Here is a 20127-nt window from a genome sequence, read left to right as displayed (position 1 = left end):
TTGATCTTCATTGGATTCCGTCGAAAAAGCTATTAAAATCCGTTTAATACCGCCACGCTTTCTCGGCCCAGACAGGCTTTGGTGATAAATTAACATTCGTTAGCAGATTAACGAAAATAAGTACCAAATACTTCATCGGTCAAAGGAGCTTTTGCTGAGGAGTATTCAGAGTGTCCTGTTTTGCCATTGAGCCGTTTGATGCCGTAGGGCTTCATTGAACAGACAGCTAATTAGAATAAATATTAGGTGAGACGCCTTGCGTCGTCGCTTGTTCAAAACCTTTCATTAGCCATTTTCGGGAAAAGTAACAGACCATTTGCATTGACATTTTTCGTCAGCGAAAACGTTACAAAATATGTTTTCCCTTTACGATGACCAAAATACGGGGAATTTCCTAGAGCAAACATCCACTTTGGAAGCATTGGTAGTGGTCTCTATGCTTAGGCGATTGACAAAAGATTATGTTAGTTAAAATTGACCGACAGGAGAAAAATAACGATGTAATTTAATCATACTTTGCGATGACTAGAAATTGACAGGAAACTAACCAATGGAATAATAATATTGTTTCGCCACTTAACAACGATCCAAATTTCCTTTACATTTTCAAGCAATTTTTTTTCTTGTGTGAAGGCTTTAATCGTAGCTTACTCTGTTAACAACAATATTTTTAAAACCCTCCATTAAAGGCGGTTTAGTATTCAATTCTGGGAAATATACAACTGCAGGATTTTGCAAGCATGTGAAGTAAAAATAAGATTCATACTCATTTCTGTACATCGAGACCATTTTCATTCAGATAGAGAATTGATGCGGAGGTATCAAATGTTCTCAAGACACCTTTGTGATGGTTGTACCTTCGTCAACCGTATCTATTGATACGCTTTAGTGCATTCTTCGCTATGGTTGTGCGATAAACCCTCCCATTCAAGATGGAACAAAAAGTGCTATTCGCCCACCGTTTAGGTGGGTCTGGCATTCGATGCTGTGTTTCTGGAAGCATGAAGCAAGCTGTCGAGACAGTTACAGCATTAGCAATAAGAAGAAGATAGTAAAAACAATACAAAACACAAATGCAATTTTGATAATGCAATCTCCGATCGGTATCGACATCTTTTCCTTGCTGGTTCGTTTCGTTTCTTCGTTTCGAACGATCTGAACAAGCACTTGAAGGGGGAATAAATTAAAGTTGTTTTATACGCATGATTTTTGTTGTGCTATTTTCAGCATTCGGATGGTTGTTATTGGTCTGTGTTTGGAAACCTTTTTCAATTGCTCTGATAGCGAACACTTAAGATTTCATTTGCATAAATGAGAGTAATTTATTGTGCTCTGATTTTGGAAAGTAACTACCGTCAGTAACTTTCGTTTAACACAAAAGCGCCATATGTAAAAAGGAAAAGGACTTTTGTTTCACAAAATTAATTGAATGCAGAAGTTTTTTTATAGTTATTATCGACCAATCAATTTCAATCACGTCTCCGTGTAAACTTAGCATTAAGTGTCGGTGGATGTGTTTATTTGAATTTGATTGCATTTTAAGGCTCAATTAATCATAATTACGTTTGTGATTAGCCATATTATTCCTAAATCTGATTAGGCATGAAAGTCTCCGATTCAACGAGGCACACGCAAACGAAATTGCCGCCAAGCATACAATGGCTCACTCATTCTGTCTGTTTGTTCCACAGAAACCCTTCGTACACAATTCGGTGAAACAGCTTACATTATGCCATATGTATAGTGCAGCCACACCACTTTTTGCGAGACATGATGTCGTACCAGATTTACGGTAGGATTGTGAGGTACCTGCGTCTCAGGTGGAGGTCGAACCAAAACTGACAGCATCGTCGTAAAACGAACCACTTGGACATGAGTTTATCAGACAGCATTCACGAGAGCTCTGATGGAGTTTCGTACCGGAGTGAAAGTGAACGTGTGAGTGAACAATAGGAAAGTGAGATGTGTTCGCTGTGAAGCATTATCATAAGAGAGAAATATGTAGTGAGTAAGTCTCTACCAGAATGTATCAACTGGTGGTGGTGAGCTTGCTCTTCCAGTTGATGGTAGCGATAATGTCGTTTCCAGAGCCAAGCACGTCGTTCGTTCACGGTTGTTTGCGATTTATGAATGAAACTCTATGCACGCGCATTGGTATTTATGGGCGTGTGTGTATTTGTGGGTTGCGATTTATTATTGGGCTCGGCAGATTAGGTGAGGAAGTTTACCCACGTTTATCAAATATAAAATAGAAATATATCACTTGTATTTCATGAAAAATGTATGTACTTCATGTAAAATGTGTTTTTGTTTTCCATTTTAATTCTAAATCATATGAAAATTGTTTACATCAAGTACTGGGCGCCTCCATTTGTATATTCGTCGAATTTCGTCGAAAAAATTACATGTGAGTGCGATTTACGAATATGATTCAATCTGCAATTGATAATGGACCTGAACTTGTGGCATCTGTATATCTCTAAATTTTAAACATTTCTATAAATTAGTTATATCGGAAATAATTTCCTAAAATAAAACATATGGCATTTTAATCTAACGATCAAGCGTATTATGGATGATTGATTTTGAAGTAATTCTGATGAATATAATACCTCTATTAATTTAATAGCTGTTGTCTTAGAAAAGCATCCAACCATGTTAAAGTATTACAATATTTTTCTTTGAATTACCACTAGCAACCCGTTCTCAGCACTCATTCGGAGAAAAACGGTCGTATCGGGTTATCAATATCACCGAGTTAACACCACACTCATAGCGTACGTAATATAATCCAAATGTGTTGCCAATGGGCAGGTAGATAAGAAGCTAAAATTAGAAACCGATGTTTGTCAACACCTAAAAGCTTTGCACTAATGTCTGGTATGAAACAGTGTGTGAATACATGTAACAAATACACGGGACCAATGGGATACGAAATCACAAGGCAAAAATGCGTGTGCAGAAGAAAAAGATAAGAGAAGAAACGAAGGCATTAATTAATGTCGTTTTGATGTGTGTAATGTAGTTTTTAGTGATGCTACTGATTCATATGTCCAATAATGGAAGAACAAAATCTGTGCCGAACTGATTGGGAACATCAAAACATTTATTTTAAATAGAATATGAACGAAAAAGATTCAAAGAACGAAAAACGTAAAATTGGTTATGTTTCTGGGGCTTTACCAGTATGTAGCAAATGTTCGATACATCATGACTGAATGACGGAAATTACTCTTCACGAGCGTTGTTAAATTACTTTTGCACCACAGCGATAACGAGAACACTTGTCGGGTTGACGAGATTAATTACATTTTCCCGTTCGCACCGTGCCACTTCAATCACCGATTGGATCGCAACGACCAACGGGTCAGAAAATGAATGAACTCGTTTAATGTTGATCATAAACCGTGTCATTATCAGGTACGGAGAAATTGAGCAAACATTCAAACAGGTATGAGGGGCATGTACGTGTTTTTCCGTCGGTATATGTCCTCAGTGACAATGAACTTCGCAGCAATGGAGGGAAATGTAAAAAAACGATAGGGTGCTATTAAACTGGCAATGTGTTTTTTCACTTGTAACGAAAGCAGTTAACGTGATAGAATGGTATGATTTTCACTCATTAAAAAAATGGGTATTATTATTTTACAAATTTATCGAAATGTGTTCATATGTTGTTCGTTTTTGATGATCTTTGAATTTATTTTGCATATCGTAAAAATGTATCAAACAGGAAAAATGAGTGCAACATATGATGGTTAAATTGAGTGCACGTAGTATATAACACATATAAAAAGAGTATTCCGTCTTTGACTACAATTTAAACACAGATTATCGTTCTTCTATGACACATTCTACACCATTGGGAGAGAAAAAAAGAGAAAGATAAACTGCAGCCAGTTTGCGGTTCGTTACCCATGTGCACTCAACTTCACTGCAAACCAGTTCGAGTAGGTGTCGCTGGTTATCGGTCGTAAAAATGAACCAACCTGAACAATCCACTCCTTCGTTTGGGAAACATTAAACCGACGACAATTTAAGAACCCCATTGCATGCTTCCACATGATGCTCAAATGCACACAAATTAAACTATTTCTTTCGATTTTTCTCATCAGGCTGAAAAGCTTGGTGAAGAGAATTTAAAGAATGAAAAATATTTAAGAGAATTCACCGTTTACTGCTTTAGTGTCCGGGCTATATCTATCTCATGGTTTATTTATGTAGTTCTTGCTTAAAATTAAATTTAAAAAAGGCAACTTTAATGAAATGGCTAAAATAACCGCTAAAACCAACGTAATACTGAGTCTTGTTTGAACAAGTTTTAACTGTGCGGCATAAAACAAATTTTCACCCATTACCTTCAATGCAAACTCCATCGGTAAGGCTGCTGTTCATTTAATGCAATTAATTTTAACTTCTTCTCTACGATGCTTGGATGATAGCTTGTTATAGCCACAGTTTCCTAGCGTCTTCCCTCTGGACTAACGGCTGCATTGCACTACTTTGGTGGCGCTGCAGAAAAGCTTTCTTAATGCAACGTAAAGTGCAGTTGGACGTTCAGAAAAGAAAAATAAAAGTTAGCTGGCTCGTTGCGACGATCCATTTACATCCACGAGAACTGGGGGTGTGTGAGTGTGATGAAAGTGAAATTAAATTTAGATCCCTCCATTAGCTAACGGGATAATTTCTCACCGGAAATCTAGCCGGAAATTGTTGGCTACGCTTGAACGCAGGCGACGCCTTCGATGGGAAACGCCCATCGCCGCCGAAGCAGAAAGTCCATCCTGTGAGGATTTCCGGTTGAATAATTAGCTGGAGACTCAGCTAGCTCAAGCCTTGAGTCTGTGCTTTGGAGTTTCTTGCGCAAATGTGTGCGTATTTTCTTACATTGTTGAAAAATATAGTATTATTCAATTTCGTGCTAGAGCGAGCAATTTTCACAAACATTATCTCCCAAATAGCCTTCCATTTGGCAACGTCAAGCACAAGCGTTGCTTGAAATAAGTGGTTTTGTGTTTCCGGTGGAAAACGTTCGAAAGCATATTCTCTAGTCTGTGCGAAGAATCAATTTGATTCTGTGGTTAGTCAGCATATTGAAATTGGTTTTAGCTGTGTTTGCTTTTACGGGATCTGTTAGATGTTACCGTCTTGGGCAGATGTGCTCCGATTAATAGAGGAAACTTTTCCATTGGAGTACTGTCATCGGAGGCACCATGCGCGGGTTGAGGCGTGTCTGTTGGGAAAAGTAATTATTTAATTGAATTCAAAGTAAGGAGAAAATTTTAACCGTTTGAAGAATTGCCATTAAACGTAGTAGATAAGTCCAAAATAGATCTCGAGATTTGATTCCGTCAATGTATCATTTTATATTATTATCTTTCACGCTTTATACTAATCAGGTCGATCTAAATGGTTCTCTATGATGTGCAAACCGTCTGTGCCTAATGTCATCCTTTCAACATCACGATGAAGTAATCGACAACCGATTCATGTTATGAACTTTCCTATCGGTTTTTGATCACACAGTATCATGGACAAGAAAACAGCCAAAGATTAGGATAGAGGCGATGAAGAGGGTCATTCAACGTTCCGCCGCACGCCGGTCAAACATCGATACGGGCAACTCGAGGATGTGTGTCCATTTGGAAAGTAAACACTTCAGCTGATCGATCGTGTATCTTGGACAAACTTTAACCTCGAGCTCAAGAGTTGCCTTAAGACGTTCAAACAAGCACACTCGCACGTACCAATCCTTATGCTGCTCCTCTTTCTCTTTTTCTCTCCCTCCTATGTTGCGGTTATAGACAAACTTTTGATCCCATTCTCGATACTTTCACGCACTGTTTGGGAAAACAATCTTCCGCGAGTGTTCCTGGTAGGTTTTTCGTTTTCATGTATGGGGGTAAGTTTGACTGTTTGCTTACTCACTTCACGTTAAGACGTAAGGGATACGTTTTTTTTCTGACAAACTGGATCGATTTTTAGAAACTGATTTGTGAGATACATTGTTTATTGTGTGTAATAAAAGTTTTGTTTTGTTCATTATAAAAATTTGAGGAATAAACTTAGTTCTCCAAATAAAACTTATTAATTTTCTTTTATAAATCCTTGCAGTAAGAGGGTCAAAATAACCAAACGCATATCCACTCGAAGTGAAGCCGGGTTCACTTTGAAGGTGGACAACGTGGAATTATTTGAACACGGTAGGAATTTTGAACACATTTAATGTCAACGATAACATTATCGACCATGTTACCAGGAACCTGGGTACAGCAGGGTATCAACCTCTTCAACCCAAACGCCGTCACGTTTCTGCCATATGTCGCCCAACTTCGCGTAGCCTCCAGCGAATAGATGCCGGATTGGCGCAAACCAATCCACAGCTTAACGCGAAGGTAAAACGCGATTTTGTACGTCTGCCCACGTACGGTTTGCATTATGGTCGACGCATATCGGCTCGGGCCGATTAGATACGAAAACCGGACGAAATTTCGTAACTGTCGATCAAATCCGGGCATCGACATTATCGTCTCCGCATCGATTGCCTCCGATTCGCAATTGAGGGATGGTTTGCGGCGTCTTCTAACTGGGGTTTCTTTTACGAGGGGTTTACCGCAGATTGAAAACGGATTTCCCTGGAAATCCAATCCCCGTTCCCGTCACCAGTCGTTCACCGCGTTCGGAGTTTTCCCTCTGCGAGCAGTTTGGCCGAGAGAAAGGGTTCATGGGATGGGGCCACGCTGCGGGCAGCTGATTGGATGTGTTAATTTGAGTGATGAGGGTCTCGGTCTGCAGTTTGGCCCGATCCCGGTAGCATCGAGGGCCAAGGTGCTTTGACCTGCCCCTTCGGTCGTGGCCGGTTCAAAGGGAGATTCGGAACATAGTTGACATTTATCTCCCACGACAGTCACAGCAGAACCGGGGACCTTGTCAGCTTATTTTAAATTAACGACTTGTTTCTCATTATTGCTGTATTACCTCAAGTGGTTGGGTCTGCCATTACGAAACTCCAATTTTGTAAGTGGTCACATTTGTATTCCTAATTTGATTCGTAAAGGACGAGCCCAGAAGTTATGACGTCTCGAACATGTATGAGCTGAAACAGTGTCAAGGGTTTAAAAAAGAGATGATTCAGTAGTTTCGATAAAATTTTGAATAAAATTACCTTTGCAGTATAATAAATTCCTTCAAAATTTTGTCTTTCTATCTATCTATCTATCTTTTATAACTGAAAGCATTTGCTCTTAGCAGTCAATTATTTTATTTTAGAATAAAAACAAATCATTTGATGCCTAAGGCAAATTGATTGCTTAAATTTGAATGAAAAGATTTGATATGAAGTTTATGTTTTAACTTCTCTTTCCAATGATAAAGAAAGCAATCTGAACATTTGAGAAAAGTTACCTTCCTCCCTACAGCAAAGTTTAAAACTGAAATTAGCTAACCTACCAACTTCCGTCAACAAGTTGCTTCGGTTGGAAATATACTTTTTATCACGATGCGAAGTAAAACACACACACACACACACACACACAAACATATTCACAAGTGTCACAATTGACTCCGCCAGACGTAGGAAATGTGTCCGCCGGGACAGCGAGATTATCTGCACGATAAGTAACAGGGTGAGTAGACAAACAGCTGGCAGCGATTTGGGTGAATTTCACTTTTTCCGAAGGAAAAACCCGGGACCGGTGAATGCGCTAGCCGAGGCTTTTCGAGGTCAATTTTTCCCCCCCGGGGGGGTGAAGACTTTTTGGCATGTCAAAATACTAGCCGCCCTAGGAATGGAACAAGACAGCGGAGGAAGTGAAACGAAGAAAATGTTCCATTATCCGCAAGCCTTACTGCTACGGTGGAAGTTGGTTTCCCTGCCACCGGCGATTGGCTGACTATGGCCATCTTTTTCCATCATTTTCTTCTTCTAGGAAAGAATTGATAGAGCTTCGGATTACGCACCGTTTCTGCCGAGACGGTATTAGATCCCACGGGACAGAATACCATGAATGAGCAAATGGGCCCACTGGAAGTGCAGAGTTTGCGGGTACGAACGAAAGAAATAACGAATCCTAGATAAGCAAAAGCCAGACGAGATGTTCTAGCGCTTAAAGCTTTCCCAAGAGGTTGATTTTTTGTTTCAAGGGTTACGTTTTCCTTTAGCAAATGTGATTATTTTCAACGAAAAGATACTACTATCAAAAATATAGAAAAGCGCACTTATGTATCTTTTGATTTCGTTTGCCGGGGTTAAAATACATTTACCGTCAGTAATTGTCTCCTCTTCCGCTTCGAATTATTTGTTCGCACATCCTAGAAGTGGTTTTTCCGTCGCGACATACCTCGCTGGTAAATATGTCACTTAAGTGAAAGTCCTTGCCGGGACCGCACATTGCTCGCCAAGCCTGTAGAGCTTGCTGCTAATTAAACAAATTAATTGTTGTCGTTTCCTAGAACCAACAAATGTCTTCGCCCTCTCGATGTAATTGCTCGCCCAGATTGTTTCCGCCAGATTGAGCTTTAATCAGGCCCGTGGAACGATCTATGCTGAAGTGGTGAGGCATGTTTGGCTACCACCTAGGATACTTCCGACCCCGAATCTTCGCTTGAAACGCCGGTTCGGTGCGCTTCTAGTGTAGTGAATTGAGCAGAATTATACTTTCACCATTTGTTCCGCCTCTGCACGGCGCACTGGAGCTTTCGGTTGATAAGAAATTTAATTAAAAATTACTGACAGCAGCTTTTACTTCGTACCTACAGCTGCAAGGAGAGTCTTTCGAGCGTTGTTTTTTTCAGTCTGTTTGTTTTCAATGTCTTCCAAGGCCATGGTACCGTGCGTCTTCATCGTTCACGGCGAGATGAAAGTTCGATGTCATATTGAATTGATTCAGCTGACGCTGCAGTTTTCTTGTGCAGTGTAGCACAACTTTGAGCGAGTAAAATAAGAGGCACCGTCGGTGGTTCGCATGATATGATGAGGAAGGGTCGACTTGATTCTTTGAAATGCTGTTTGCTACCAATGAAACTCAAAGCGTGAAGCGTGAGTAATTTACAAAACTTTTCATATTTCACTTTATTACACTGTACAACAATGTATAGCAATGAATGGTGCGCTGTTTTATACAGCATACCTTCATTTCGTGGTGTAGCGTTGAAAATTGTGTCCAGGCGATTTTCTTCAAAACACACAAAAACACAAAAATACCATTGTATTGCATAGTCTATGCAAAGGCGATAATTTTCCAGCAGTGCATTGAAGTAATATTTATTGAATCAACCCATGCGCGAAGACCTATTTCTCATGATCGAGAGACAATTTTCGTTTCGTTTTTGTTACGGCGCACAAAGAAGAAAACGAAAGATTTTATTTTCATCTTTCTTTCAAGCCTCCTTGATTCTTTATTCGCCTCATCGTGATGTACAGGCTTAATCGTAGGAGTAGAATAATATTAGGTTACCTTCAAGCAAAAATAAAAATTTTAAAGTAAATTTCCACAAGCTCTTTCTACAAAGTGCTCCATGTTGCATAGTTTATAAACAAATTCACCTTTATGCTTAGAAAAAATAACATTTACTTAATTATAGATGCAAAAACTTACCTCTACGCAACAATTAAGCCTTTCATGTGAACAGTTTTCGGGTGAAATAAATTCGGATTGCATTCAATGAAAGTACCAAACGCGAGCCTGTGTGCTTTTGGGGGGAGAATTTATTTCAACTGTAAGATTTAAAAACCCTACGAATTTGCGTGTTTAGAAATCGTCTGCCGTTGGCTGAGCTAATAATTTGATGGACTTGCTAAAAAGTGCTTCTATCGAAACGTATTTTTTCCATAAAACCCTGTTCGGTTGCATTTGTTAAATTGTTTTACCACTTCATCTTTAACGGTTTTTTTTCAGTGTTTGTCAATTTTACGATTTTACATGACAGCATACTGTAGCGTGTTAGTTTAAGTAGTTTATTTGTGTGTGGATCGTTTATTGATTATTCTGCAGGTAAAAAAGTGGTTTTCGTTTGTTAAAGTGAATGATGCTACAAACTGTACAGTACAATCGTTCTTTAAACTCTTTACAATCACTATTACCCATTGGCGTAGTTGATGGAGGATAAATTTGTTACTACTCGATGAATTGAATTTCGATTTGTTATTCTTTTGATGTGGAAACAATAGAGATTTTCAATCTTTTGATGCTTAATTTTCAAGCAGCGTACTTCTTTGATGTGTTTTCTAGCTCCAGGTAGGTCACCTGCTAATACGTTATTCTACGAAACAACGCTTCAACATGGGATTTCCTTTTCTTTCACACGTATTTTGTTTATCTATTCGCATCATCCGACGATTAATTTGATTTTCCACTCTTGTTGGCACCACGTTTCGATGAAAATGCATTGCATTGAATTGTGCTTCAGTTTGCAAGACTTAAGGAGCCATCGGTCGATTTTACGCACCATATAGCAAAATTTCCACTCTTGTGTGTTTCATTTGTTTGCACATTGCTTCTATGCTACCCACCTAGAATGAGTGCTGTGTGTTTCAGGTAAATATATCGCTAGCGGAAACCAACAGCAAACAGTTCGACTCACTTGAATTGTACGATAAATTGATACGATTTCTATCCAATGACCCACATGTTGCAATTGCTAAGGAATTGTACTCACTTCCTGCGGCACTCCTGCGGAAAAAGGTACTCACACTACCGAAGCAGCTTTGTTCGGAACAACTAGAGCCTTTGCGCAGTAGACCCTTCTTTAGTAAACAATTTCTTTCCTACCCGGTTTATCTCTTTTTAACCAAAGGTGAGCGAACAAAATGCAGCAGTCTCTGTTATATTACTTTCACCGATCAAAATATATTTAGAGCGCAACTATGCCGAGCCAACCTTTAAACTACTTATCTTACATAATTTTGAGACTTTTACGGCGTTAATAAGTTCTTCACTCATACTGATGAGTTTGTATGCTCATTTATTTGCGTTACAGTTCTGAAGCACAAGATCTAAGTTCCTCCCATGCGTTAGAATCTTCAATACTTTATTTGTGTCACGATATCAACTTAAACCATTATATTTTTCGTTCTAATCTAATCCAATCACTTTTATCGATATCGGATTTGCTTAAACTCTTTTGACGTACGACTAGACTAACAAAGATATTTTTGTCAATGTTTTTTTTCTAATACTAACGTTTTCCCGTTACACACATATGTAATTATTTTCTTCTAAGAGGATGCATTTTCCAACATCCATCACTTCATACCACATCCCTATCTAATGAACAACGTTATGCAGTTTCTGCTGTTCAACTATTTCGCGCTGGTGTATTTGATGTGGATAAATGTTTTAAATTACCTATAAAAACAGGCATGTTTTCTTGTTCAGCTGCATTTTCAAAGTTTTCACTCAAATTTGGTTCCCTTCTGTTGCTTTTGCCATGAAAATCACTTTCTTGAGCAACTATTGGACGATTTCTCCAGCAGATGAGTACGGCAGTAGAAAATGTGTATGACAAATGCTTGAGGCAAATAACACCAAATTCAAAATATGCATAGAGGGTTTAACTATCTATGTGCGATTTTCCACGAGCAAGTAAGCAAACTCATAAATACATCAATAAGGACATTTCATTACCAAGCGGCATAAAACCGAGCTTTGTAAGGCCCAGCTGATGTTTGGTTGATGTGATGAATGGATTAAACCAACATCCTTGCGGGATGACATGTACGCAGAATTTTGCAACGCCAGTTGGTAACTTTTTCTTCGCTCTGTCACGTTCAACCATGTCTTTCCATCGCGGAAAGAAGGTAGCAGAGTGGTAAAAACGAGGAGTGATTTATGTGCAAGTTGGGATAAAACACATTCACGTTACATGACGGCATGCGAAAAATTTGAAATTTTCTCAGATCGACCACGTTACCCGCGACGCCATTCTTTGGTGTACTTTGTGCAGCCGTGAAAAATCCACTCCGTCAACGCATGCACGACACCCTTGATGGCAATGCAGAGGACAATGCTGACGGTGTTGATGATGATGATGGAAACAGTTTTTTGGCAGTTTGGCCACAGTGCGTGCGAACTGTCGGGGTTTGCGCGCAATGCAAACAGTAAACAAGAACATAAAACATAGCGCGAATTTATAAGATTGAAGAGCACCCGAAATAAAGAATGCAATGAGCGTATCTATCGTAACAGTAGCGATCTTTAGGAAGTCTGGGAGCAGATGGAATTGGAGGCTAGACGGAGTTTGATGAAGCGAGAAACAAGATGTTAAAGGATCAGGTCATAAGGACAGGCATGATTGATGCCACGTACTGGGTTTGTTCCTTTCGCAGCCATTCTCATAACTTAAGGAAAAGCTAGTTACATAAACACTTTTTCAAACACCACTAAAGGCCGTTGTTGCGTAGCTGGATCTTCCAGAGAAATCGAAGGGGCTCAATTTTGTCTATGCTGCGCAGAAAGTTAACTTTTTCACAACAAAAGCAACGTTCATTACCCCAATATATCTCTTTTGCACATTAATACATTTTGAAACCAACGTGTTTAGCCTTATCTTGCCTAATTTATTTTAAATAACAAAGAGATACTCGTTGACGATTATCATTATTGTTTTCTTGGTTTATATTATTTCTAGTTCCTTTCAGGTTTATTTTTTAACTTCTTCTGTACAACCAATCTCTATCAATTATCTATTAAATTGTTTCTCTTCCGCAAAAACCTACTTCCGGAATTCGCGCTTATGAAAGGTACAGCTTTGGGAAATGTAGGAAACATAGTTTTTTTTTTCTACACTTTTTCTGCTTATTATCATCTATTATCATTTTTTACTCTCGGAACCACTGCAAATGATTATTTATATTATTATTTCAAACTCTTAATAAATCCACCCCGACGCTTACCGTATCGAAAACAGCACTTCAACAGCCACGGAAAAGGGTCCCTCGAAGACTCAAATCCTCGAATTTGAAATCGTTGTGCGCGTTGAATACACTGAAACGTAATACAGTTCAGGATCTTAAGTGGGGGATGTTCATAAGCATAAACAAATTCGGGAGTGGTTAAGGAAGTTTAAAAAAAAAAGTATTGTTGTTTAAACCAGTGTGACATTCGTTGAATAATAATAAAACAATTCAATAATAAAACTCCAGATCATAACTGCAAAAACTGTAACGAGAATGGAGAACATAAAATAAATAGATTAATTAGTGCAAGTGCGTTAAGTTGTTCTTATTTTCAAATAAACCCACTAGTTGAAATTTCATGAATAAACACTGTGTATAAGAAAATAAAAAAAAAACAAATTTGTATTTTGATTGTCAATCATTCAAAAACAGTCGATCTCGTTATTTGCTTTTTTAAAATAATTATGAGTCAAATATTAAACCATAAAAGCCACAGGTAGAGTTTCACACTAATATTAGTTTTGCTATTACCAAGGGTTGCAAAATATCGTACTATAACTTGAAATGTTAAATTGACACCGTTTCTAAATACTACATTTGTGCGTTTAATACATCTATATTTGAACATTTTTCAATTTGCCACTTGTTTGCGATTATTAGTCAGTGACTAAACATTTTGTACAAGTTACGAAGAAACCCCGTATTTTTAATAAATCCAAACTTAAATTCATGACGTATCATACACATTTTCAAAAACGGAAATTCATTGTTTACTCTCATATCTATGGTTTTCCAAGGTAATATCCAGTTAGGAGTACCAGTGGTTACAAAGTGGCACGTGGCACGAAGAAACTGCCTGGAAGGCAAAAAACATACCTCATCCCACACTTCCAAAATAGTTTCGTTCTTGTTGCATGAACAGGATGGATTTAATTTTCCAAGTGAAAGCCGTTCCGCGGCTAAAACGCACGTCACTGTGAATAACATCAACGACTTACTTCCTGGTGCGAGGGAAAGTAACGACATTCTCGACAACTAGTGAGACTCGATGCATTCAAAAGCATAAAAAGACAAGTTTATCCCCGGTGTTACTGCGCAATGTTTAACTTTCACTAACGCCAACCCGACTCTGGATCCCGCGCAATTGGCATTAAGAAAAAAAGGACGCAACATAAAATTGGACACAATTGAAAGATACAAAGACTGGGACACGGTGTTTCTCTGGGTCGGGATTTCTGTTCACTGGAAAAGAACGAGTAAAAGGGAACGGAGCAGATAAGGGTTTAGCAGAAAGCTTTCAAAAGCCCGGGAAATAGTGTTTCTACTTCTGCAGTTTATGCCGCATCCGATTGAGGAAAAGGCAACCAAGTGGAGCATCACAGAATAGATGAGAACGAAAAAGGTAGAGTTTGGTATACTTCAACCCGTCGGTCTCAGTGACATCAAGTTCCGGCCCGCCCTCAGAATCTCTCTTTACTAAGATTTGTGCTGTTTGATCATATCCCACTGAATGAAAGTACCTCTTGTAAAAGTTCCTTCTTCGGTTTAGAACTTCAAGAAACTTTTCACTGAAATTGGGTGTTCAGCGTCAGATACTCAAGATCACCTCTGTGGAGAGGACTGCGGATGTTCAGCGAGGCAATAATATTCTATGTCTATTATACTTGAATGAGACTTGGGAATGATGGAAAACACGCATTCAGCAAACTACCTGGAATTTACAACGACAATTCTTCAGAAACTTAAATTGATATTTGAATGTTCAATACCTTTTTATAGCAAGTTTCTGTACTAAACAACACAGCGCATTGGAAGCCAAAATAAACGAGCTTTAGTTTGCGTGATTGATATTTGAAACAGATTAATTGCAAGGGCTTGAACCAGAAATTATAGTTGTTTAGTGATTTACATCAAATGAACTTGAAGCTACTGTTTGTTCCGATAAACTAGGGCACAATAGCACTAGCGCTTGTAAATCGCACGGAAAACTATTCGGCGAATGTATAATAAAGATTCACTGGTTATGGTGCCACTGGGTCCTCATTAATCATTTCCTTAATCAACTAACAAACCGCCCGAAGAAAGCGTGGTCGAGCGTAAAAGGATTGGATTGTGTCACGGTTACTGTCACGCAAGCGAGGAATTAATGATCTTCAGGCAACTGTTGCCACGTCGAGCGTTTCGTTGATCGTCAGAATTCCTAATTTGCTTCAGTTACTGCTATCCAGATAACCCCTTTTCGGGGAAATTGTTTTAGTTTATAGGTGTTCGACTGCCTGTAGAATGGATAGAAAATATTTGTACTTTGACATAGTAAAGTAATTTACTAAAACTCGGTCATTGCATCTACTTTAAAGTATGTAATGCGTATGAAAACTAGAGCAGTTCATTTTATATCGAAATGGTGATGCAACATCAATGAAACAATTTATTTTTTGCCGAGGATATGTTTTATCATGGCTAGTTTTGAAAGCTTTCAGCGATTGATTGGGTTTTTATCCTGACTCGGCTGTGATGACCTCGATTGATCAATCTTTCCATCAGCAGGATTGAAGTGGTCATAACAAACCGTACGTTAATCGTCAAAGAACAAAGCATCCGGTCCCGGAAAGAGGACATCCGGACTGGCCAATAGTTCGAAGAGAAACCATAGGGCACACAGTCTAATGAGTTTTTGCCTCCATTAGAGTCCAGGCTGTTCCTTTCCATTCAATCGTTGAATCAATCGTTCCACTCTTTTTCAATTTCCTCTAAGATTAAATCAGCTAATGTTAAATGAACCTTGAAATTTTACACTTTTCAGAAAATTTGTACATAATGGCGCTGGTAACTTCCAAAATGTTCTGAATCACACAACACAAAACAGTCTGGGACCGTTGATTCACCGAATGAAATAAAACAATAGTTAAGCTCAAAATTTTCTGAAGTTGAAAAAATATCAACAGACAATTCTTACGATGGCCGAAGAAAGCGTGACTCGCTAAACATTACATGTTACATGCGGGGCATGTTGGATGAGTTTTTTTCGAAATCATTCCATCCACGGTCGACTCGTAAAGTTCGATAAAAGTACACACAATTTCACTTACGTGCCATGTTGCCAGTATCTCGCTCTCGTCCGAACCATTCCAGGTTATCCATCCATATTAATCCAGGGCGGAAATGGAACCAACCGTAGCGAGGCTGGTTCGGACCTTTACGAAGGGCCAATGATTACGAAAAGGCACTCGGTATGTTTTCTTTTTCACTTTTCTTCCATTTTCTGTGATTCAGCTAAGATTGAAAAAGGCCCGTTCCTTCATGGGTGTCACGCAGGATACGGAATTCTTTGGAGTAGCTTAACTCGGATAGATAGTCTTCACCTTACAGCAAGAGTCTACACCAGCAATGGGGTTTGTGCATTTTTATTTTGCTATAAACTTCTATCCACTTCCACCGGACAACACATTTTATTTTTGCTCTCAGGTTATGATGTTTATGAGGGTTGCATCCGGTTTCGTGATACGTTGGCAGTAAAACTCACAACGAGCAATCGAAGTAAATGAAAATGAATCGACAAGATAGAGACATCGCAAGTGCTGGTCACCAATACGGAGTTCGTTTGCTGTGTTTTATATGTCAACCCGATGAAGATTTGATCTACTATTCTGTAATCGCAAAATAATTCTTTACTGGATAATATGGTTGAAAAGTTAAATATTTGAGGAAAACGATTACGAAGTCGCGAATTGTAAACGTATCAAAAAATCAAAGAGCCGCTTGGAATGATTGTGGCAAGATGATTTGGACAAAATTGAAATTTTTCACACGGTAAACTTTACGGTTTGCGGAAACAATTGACGACTAAATGTTTTCGCTATTTTTTCCATCTTTATAGTTTGTGATGGTTGAGTGAATCATTTCTTCTGATATGTAAGGACCATTTCTGGGGTGTGGAATGTCCTGAAGGTTGGTTATAAAATGAAGTTCAAAGTGAAACAACGTATTGACAAATGTGTTGGTTGCCTCAAGGGATAACTTAACTTTTAATGGTTGCTTCTAACCAATCGTATTTTCGGTATCAGGATAGAAACTTAAAATACGAAGCCAATCACTTCATTTACCCAAAACTGTGTAAATTCATTTACCCATGGTCAACATAAAAGTACCCAACAACTTCACCCTTGGGTAATCACCGTGACACAAAACCAACAGAACCTTAACCACGTAATTTCTATTCCACGAAACGAGGTTTATTTGAAAGAACGTAAACAGTGTAACCCAAATCGGATTTAACGTTTTCAGAAATGGCTTATGATGAACTTTTTGTAACTTCTCCTTGTTACCTGGTGCCGACGCCAATGTTTACTTATTGACTAATTCAATTCATAAGATTAAAAAATGTGAGAAAGCGCTTAGAAGGCAAAAGTCAATTAACGTTGGGTTCTGTTATTAGTTTAAGTAAAAGCATTGACTCTACAAATATATAAATACATTTCCCCAACCTTTCCAGATTCGGTTTTGATTTTAGATTAAAATGTAGTGAGTTCAAATATCCTACCTTTCATGGGCATTCACTTGATTTGTCTAACAGTCGAGAAAATAGGCGTTTGTAGAACTCTGATTCACTGTACATTCTGGTTTTTGCTTAATTCCAAATGATGTGGACACGACCTGGCTTGGGGCTTAATGACGAACGCTGTTTAAAGAAATGTGACCGACGTTTCCTCAACCCCTTCCGGTTATAAAATGTCCGGACAGCTACCGGTGCGAGTCGTTTTCGTTGGCAGTGGCATGTGACGTTGGCTGCCCTGTCGGCGACTTCCGGGACCACAGTAAACGATCTGCAAGAGAGAACGGGATGGAGAAACGATTTGTAGACTTTGCGATGGGCGAGAAGAAACCGGGATAGGATTGTCGGCAATCATGATGTGCATAAACCAGATTTCCTAGGAGAAAACTTCCTCTAGTGAATTGCAATCTGCTCGGTACAGGCTGTTTATTTGGAAGCTTCATTACTGTTACAATAATCTCAGCTTAAAATACGAGCAACACCTTGCAGGCAAGGGTGGAATTGCTGACGGTGATTTAGTTTATTTTATTTGGAGGAACAAAACATTGATTGGATAGCGCATCACGATAAATAAACAGTTGTTACACGGATTAATTACGAATGAAGCAGGCTGCACTTAAATCATGGTAGTTAACGTTTCGAGCATGAACATTTATTTTACTTATTCTGTGGGAGATATCATTATGCTTGTAGAATTCTTATTGGATATACATATTGGATATATGCATATTGGATATGATTGGATTCTGTTTTAATCAAACGCTTCATCAAACGTATAAAAAATGTCCATTTGGTATTCACCTGAAATGCACCATTTCTGTTTGCATAACCGCTAGCTCCACTCTACGTTAACATTGCTGCAATCGCTACAAATAAAACTTAACATTTCGTAGCTGCCGGAGACACTCTGACATTTTTGTACACTCGTTCCATCATTTGAACAGTGAGGGAAAAACCAGATTCGTTTGGTTGATGAATGCGATTCACCGGATGCACCGCAAAATTGAAACTAGCTCATATCCTCCCGGTGGGATTGATGTTTGTTTTTCTTTTCATACTGCACGAATTCCCCTTCAGGTCATCATGGTACGTCCTTGAATTGGTATACTGTGTCTTTTTCATGCAAATCATAAACTCATCTACTGTTCCTTTGGAACGTGATGTGAAAAGCAGCGCCCAGAAGGGCTAACGACAAACACCTTCACTTGGTATTGCAGTATCATATTTATCTCGAAGGTAGCATCCACAAAGTACACTCACACATTCGTCAACGCCTTTTGAGACCGATGAAGAGCAAAGGCGTGGGGGCATCTGTGCTTTAATCTTGGACGTACCGGCAGATGCTTCAATCAGCGATCCAGCGAACAGGAAAGACTTTTTGCTGGTGGATAAAAAAATCCCATCAACACAATTCCATTCCCTTGCGTTATGCACTTTGTACAAACAACGAAAGCCCCACAATGGAACAATGGTAGACGAGGACGCGACGATGACGGAATAAGATTATGTTGGCTGCTTGTTGATGCTGGCCGCTCTGGGATCTCGCTAGGTAGCGCACGACGAACGTCAGCAGGAAAAATGGAATTGAAAAACATAATTTTCTTTCCTCATACAACCAAAGGTTGAGCCGCAGACCCTCGGTGACACCAGAATGTATGCAATTTGTTGTGGTAAAATGGTGTTAAGAGAAAGGGCTGATCTCAACACTGAACTATAGAGAGCAAAGTAAAATGTGAGTAAGGGACGCGAAGATGTACAACGAAAAGGAAATATAGCCATCCATTAAGAGTGGAAAATAAAAAGGCAGTAGCGGTAAAATCTATTGATCCACTTTATGCACTAGAGAGTCCGTCATTTATCATTCAAATTAGTTTCGCTTGTGTTGATTCAATGAAAGAGAAAATCATGCAATAAATCATTTCACACCATTTCTTTTCTGCTGTTTCATAGGTTACACGCAGATAGTGAAGTATGGTGCATTCGGTAGCTTCTTACAAAGGTTGGCTACCGCTTATTCATCATACGGTTTGTTACCTTTATTTCTTTGATAGTGTAAAGCACGAAAACGCAACGAAACACTTAAAAAGCTCTTCACGTTGTGCTGAATAGTTATACCTTTGTCGTTCACTACAAATGCTCTGTTTATATTTATTTGAAGTTACGCTCTGGCATTTATTCAATTGCATGCCATGTCACGCTTAATATCATTTAAGCCACAATAATGCTACAAGTGCAATTAAGAGTGTGCAACGAAGTACATTAAATACATGTCAGCATTATGCTATCGTGGCTCGGTTGCTCGTGGCCCGATTTGGTTCGCGATTGCTTCTCGAAGCGCCGTTGTGTGAAACGGTAGCTCTCTTCGAAAATATCCTTGCTACAACCAGTGGCCATATGCCACCCGAGCTCCGGTAACTGTTTGGTGGTTTGTTTTCCAAAGTCATCTTCTGGCGAATGCGTGTAGGAACAACGTTGTTGCTCCAGTTAGATTCCACTGCGGTGACAAAGGAACTCCATTTTCTCTCCTTGGTGCACGTGTAGCATGCGCCAGCCGATGGCAATTACAACTGCATCTGCAATTAGTTCACTGGAGCACGAGCGTAGTTTCATCAGCGTGTTTCCTACTACCCTCGGCGTCCTTCTTTATGTTTATGGCTCGCTCTCTCTCTTCTTCTCTTTG

The 20127-nt window shown here is 39.1% G+C and overlaps 2 protein-coding genes across 3 annotated transcripts in view; both read right to left on the bottom strand.

Moving 5' to 3' along the window:
- Positions 1 to 20127, bottom strand: part of LOC131271489 (vesicle transport protein GOT1B) — a 433296-nt gene that overhangs the window by 228955 nt on the left and 184214 nt on the right. The gene's annotated exons all lie outside the window — the stretch shown is intronic.
- Positions 17617 to 20127, bottom strand: part of LOC131271478 (allatostatin-A receptor-like) — a 33754-nt gene continuing 31243 nt past the window's right edge. Inside the window, exon 4 of the mRNA XM_058272922.1 lies at positions 17617 to 17718. Coding sequence (XP_058128905.1) covers positions 17617 to 17718 — 102 coding nt within the window. The remainder of the gene's footprint in view (positions 17719 to 20127) is intronic.

Source organism: Anopheles coustani, chromosome 3, assembly GCF_943734705.1.
Source record: "Anopheles coustani chromosome 3, idAnoCousDA_361_x.2, whole genome shotgun sequence".
Classification (NCBI taxonomy): Eukaryota; Metazoa; Arthropoda; class Insecta; order Diptera; family Culicidae; genus Anopheles; species Anopheles coustani.
This window is presented reverse-complemented; position numbering and strand designations above follow the sequence as displayed.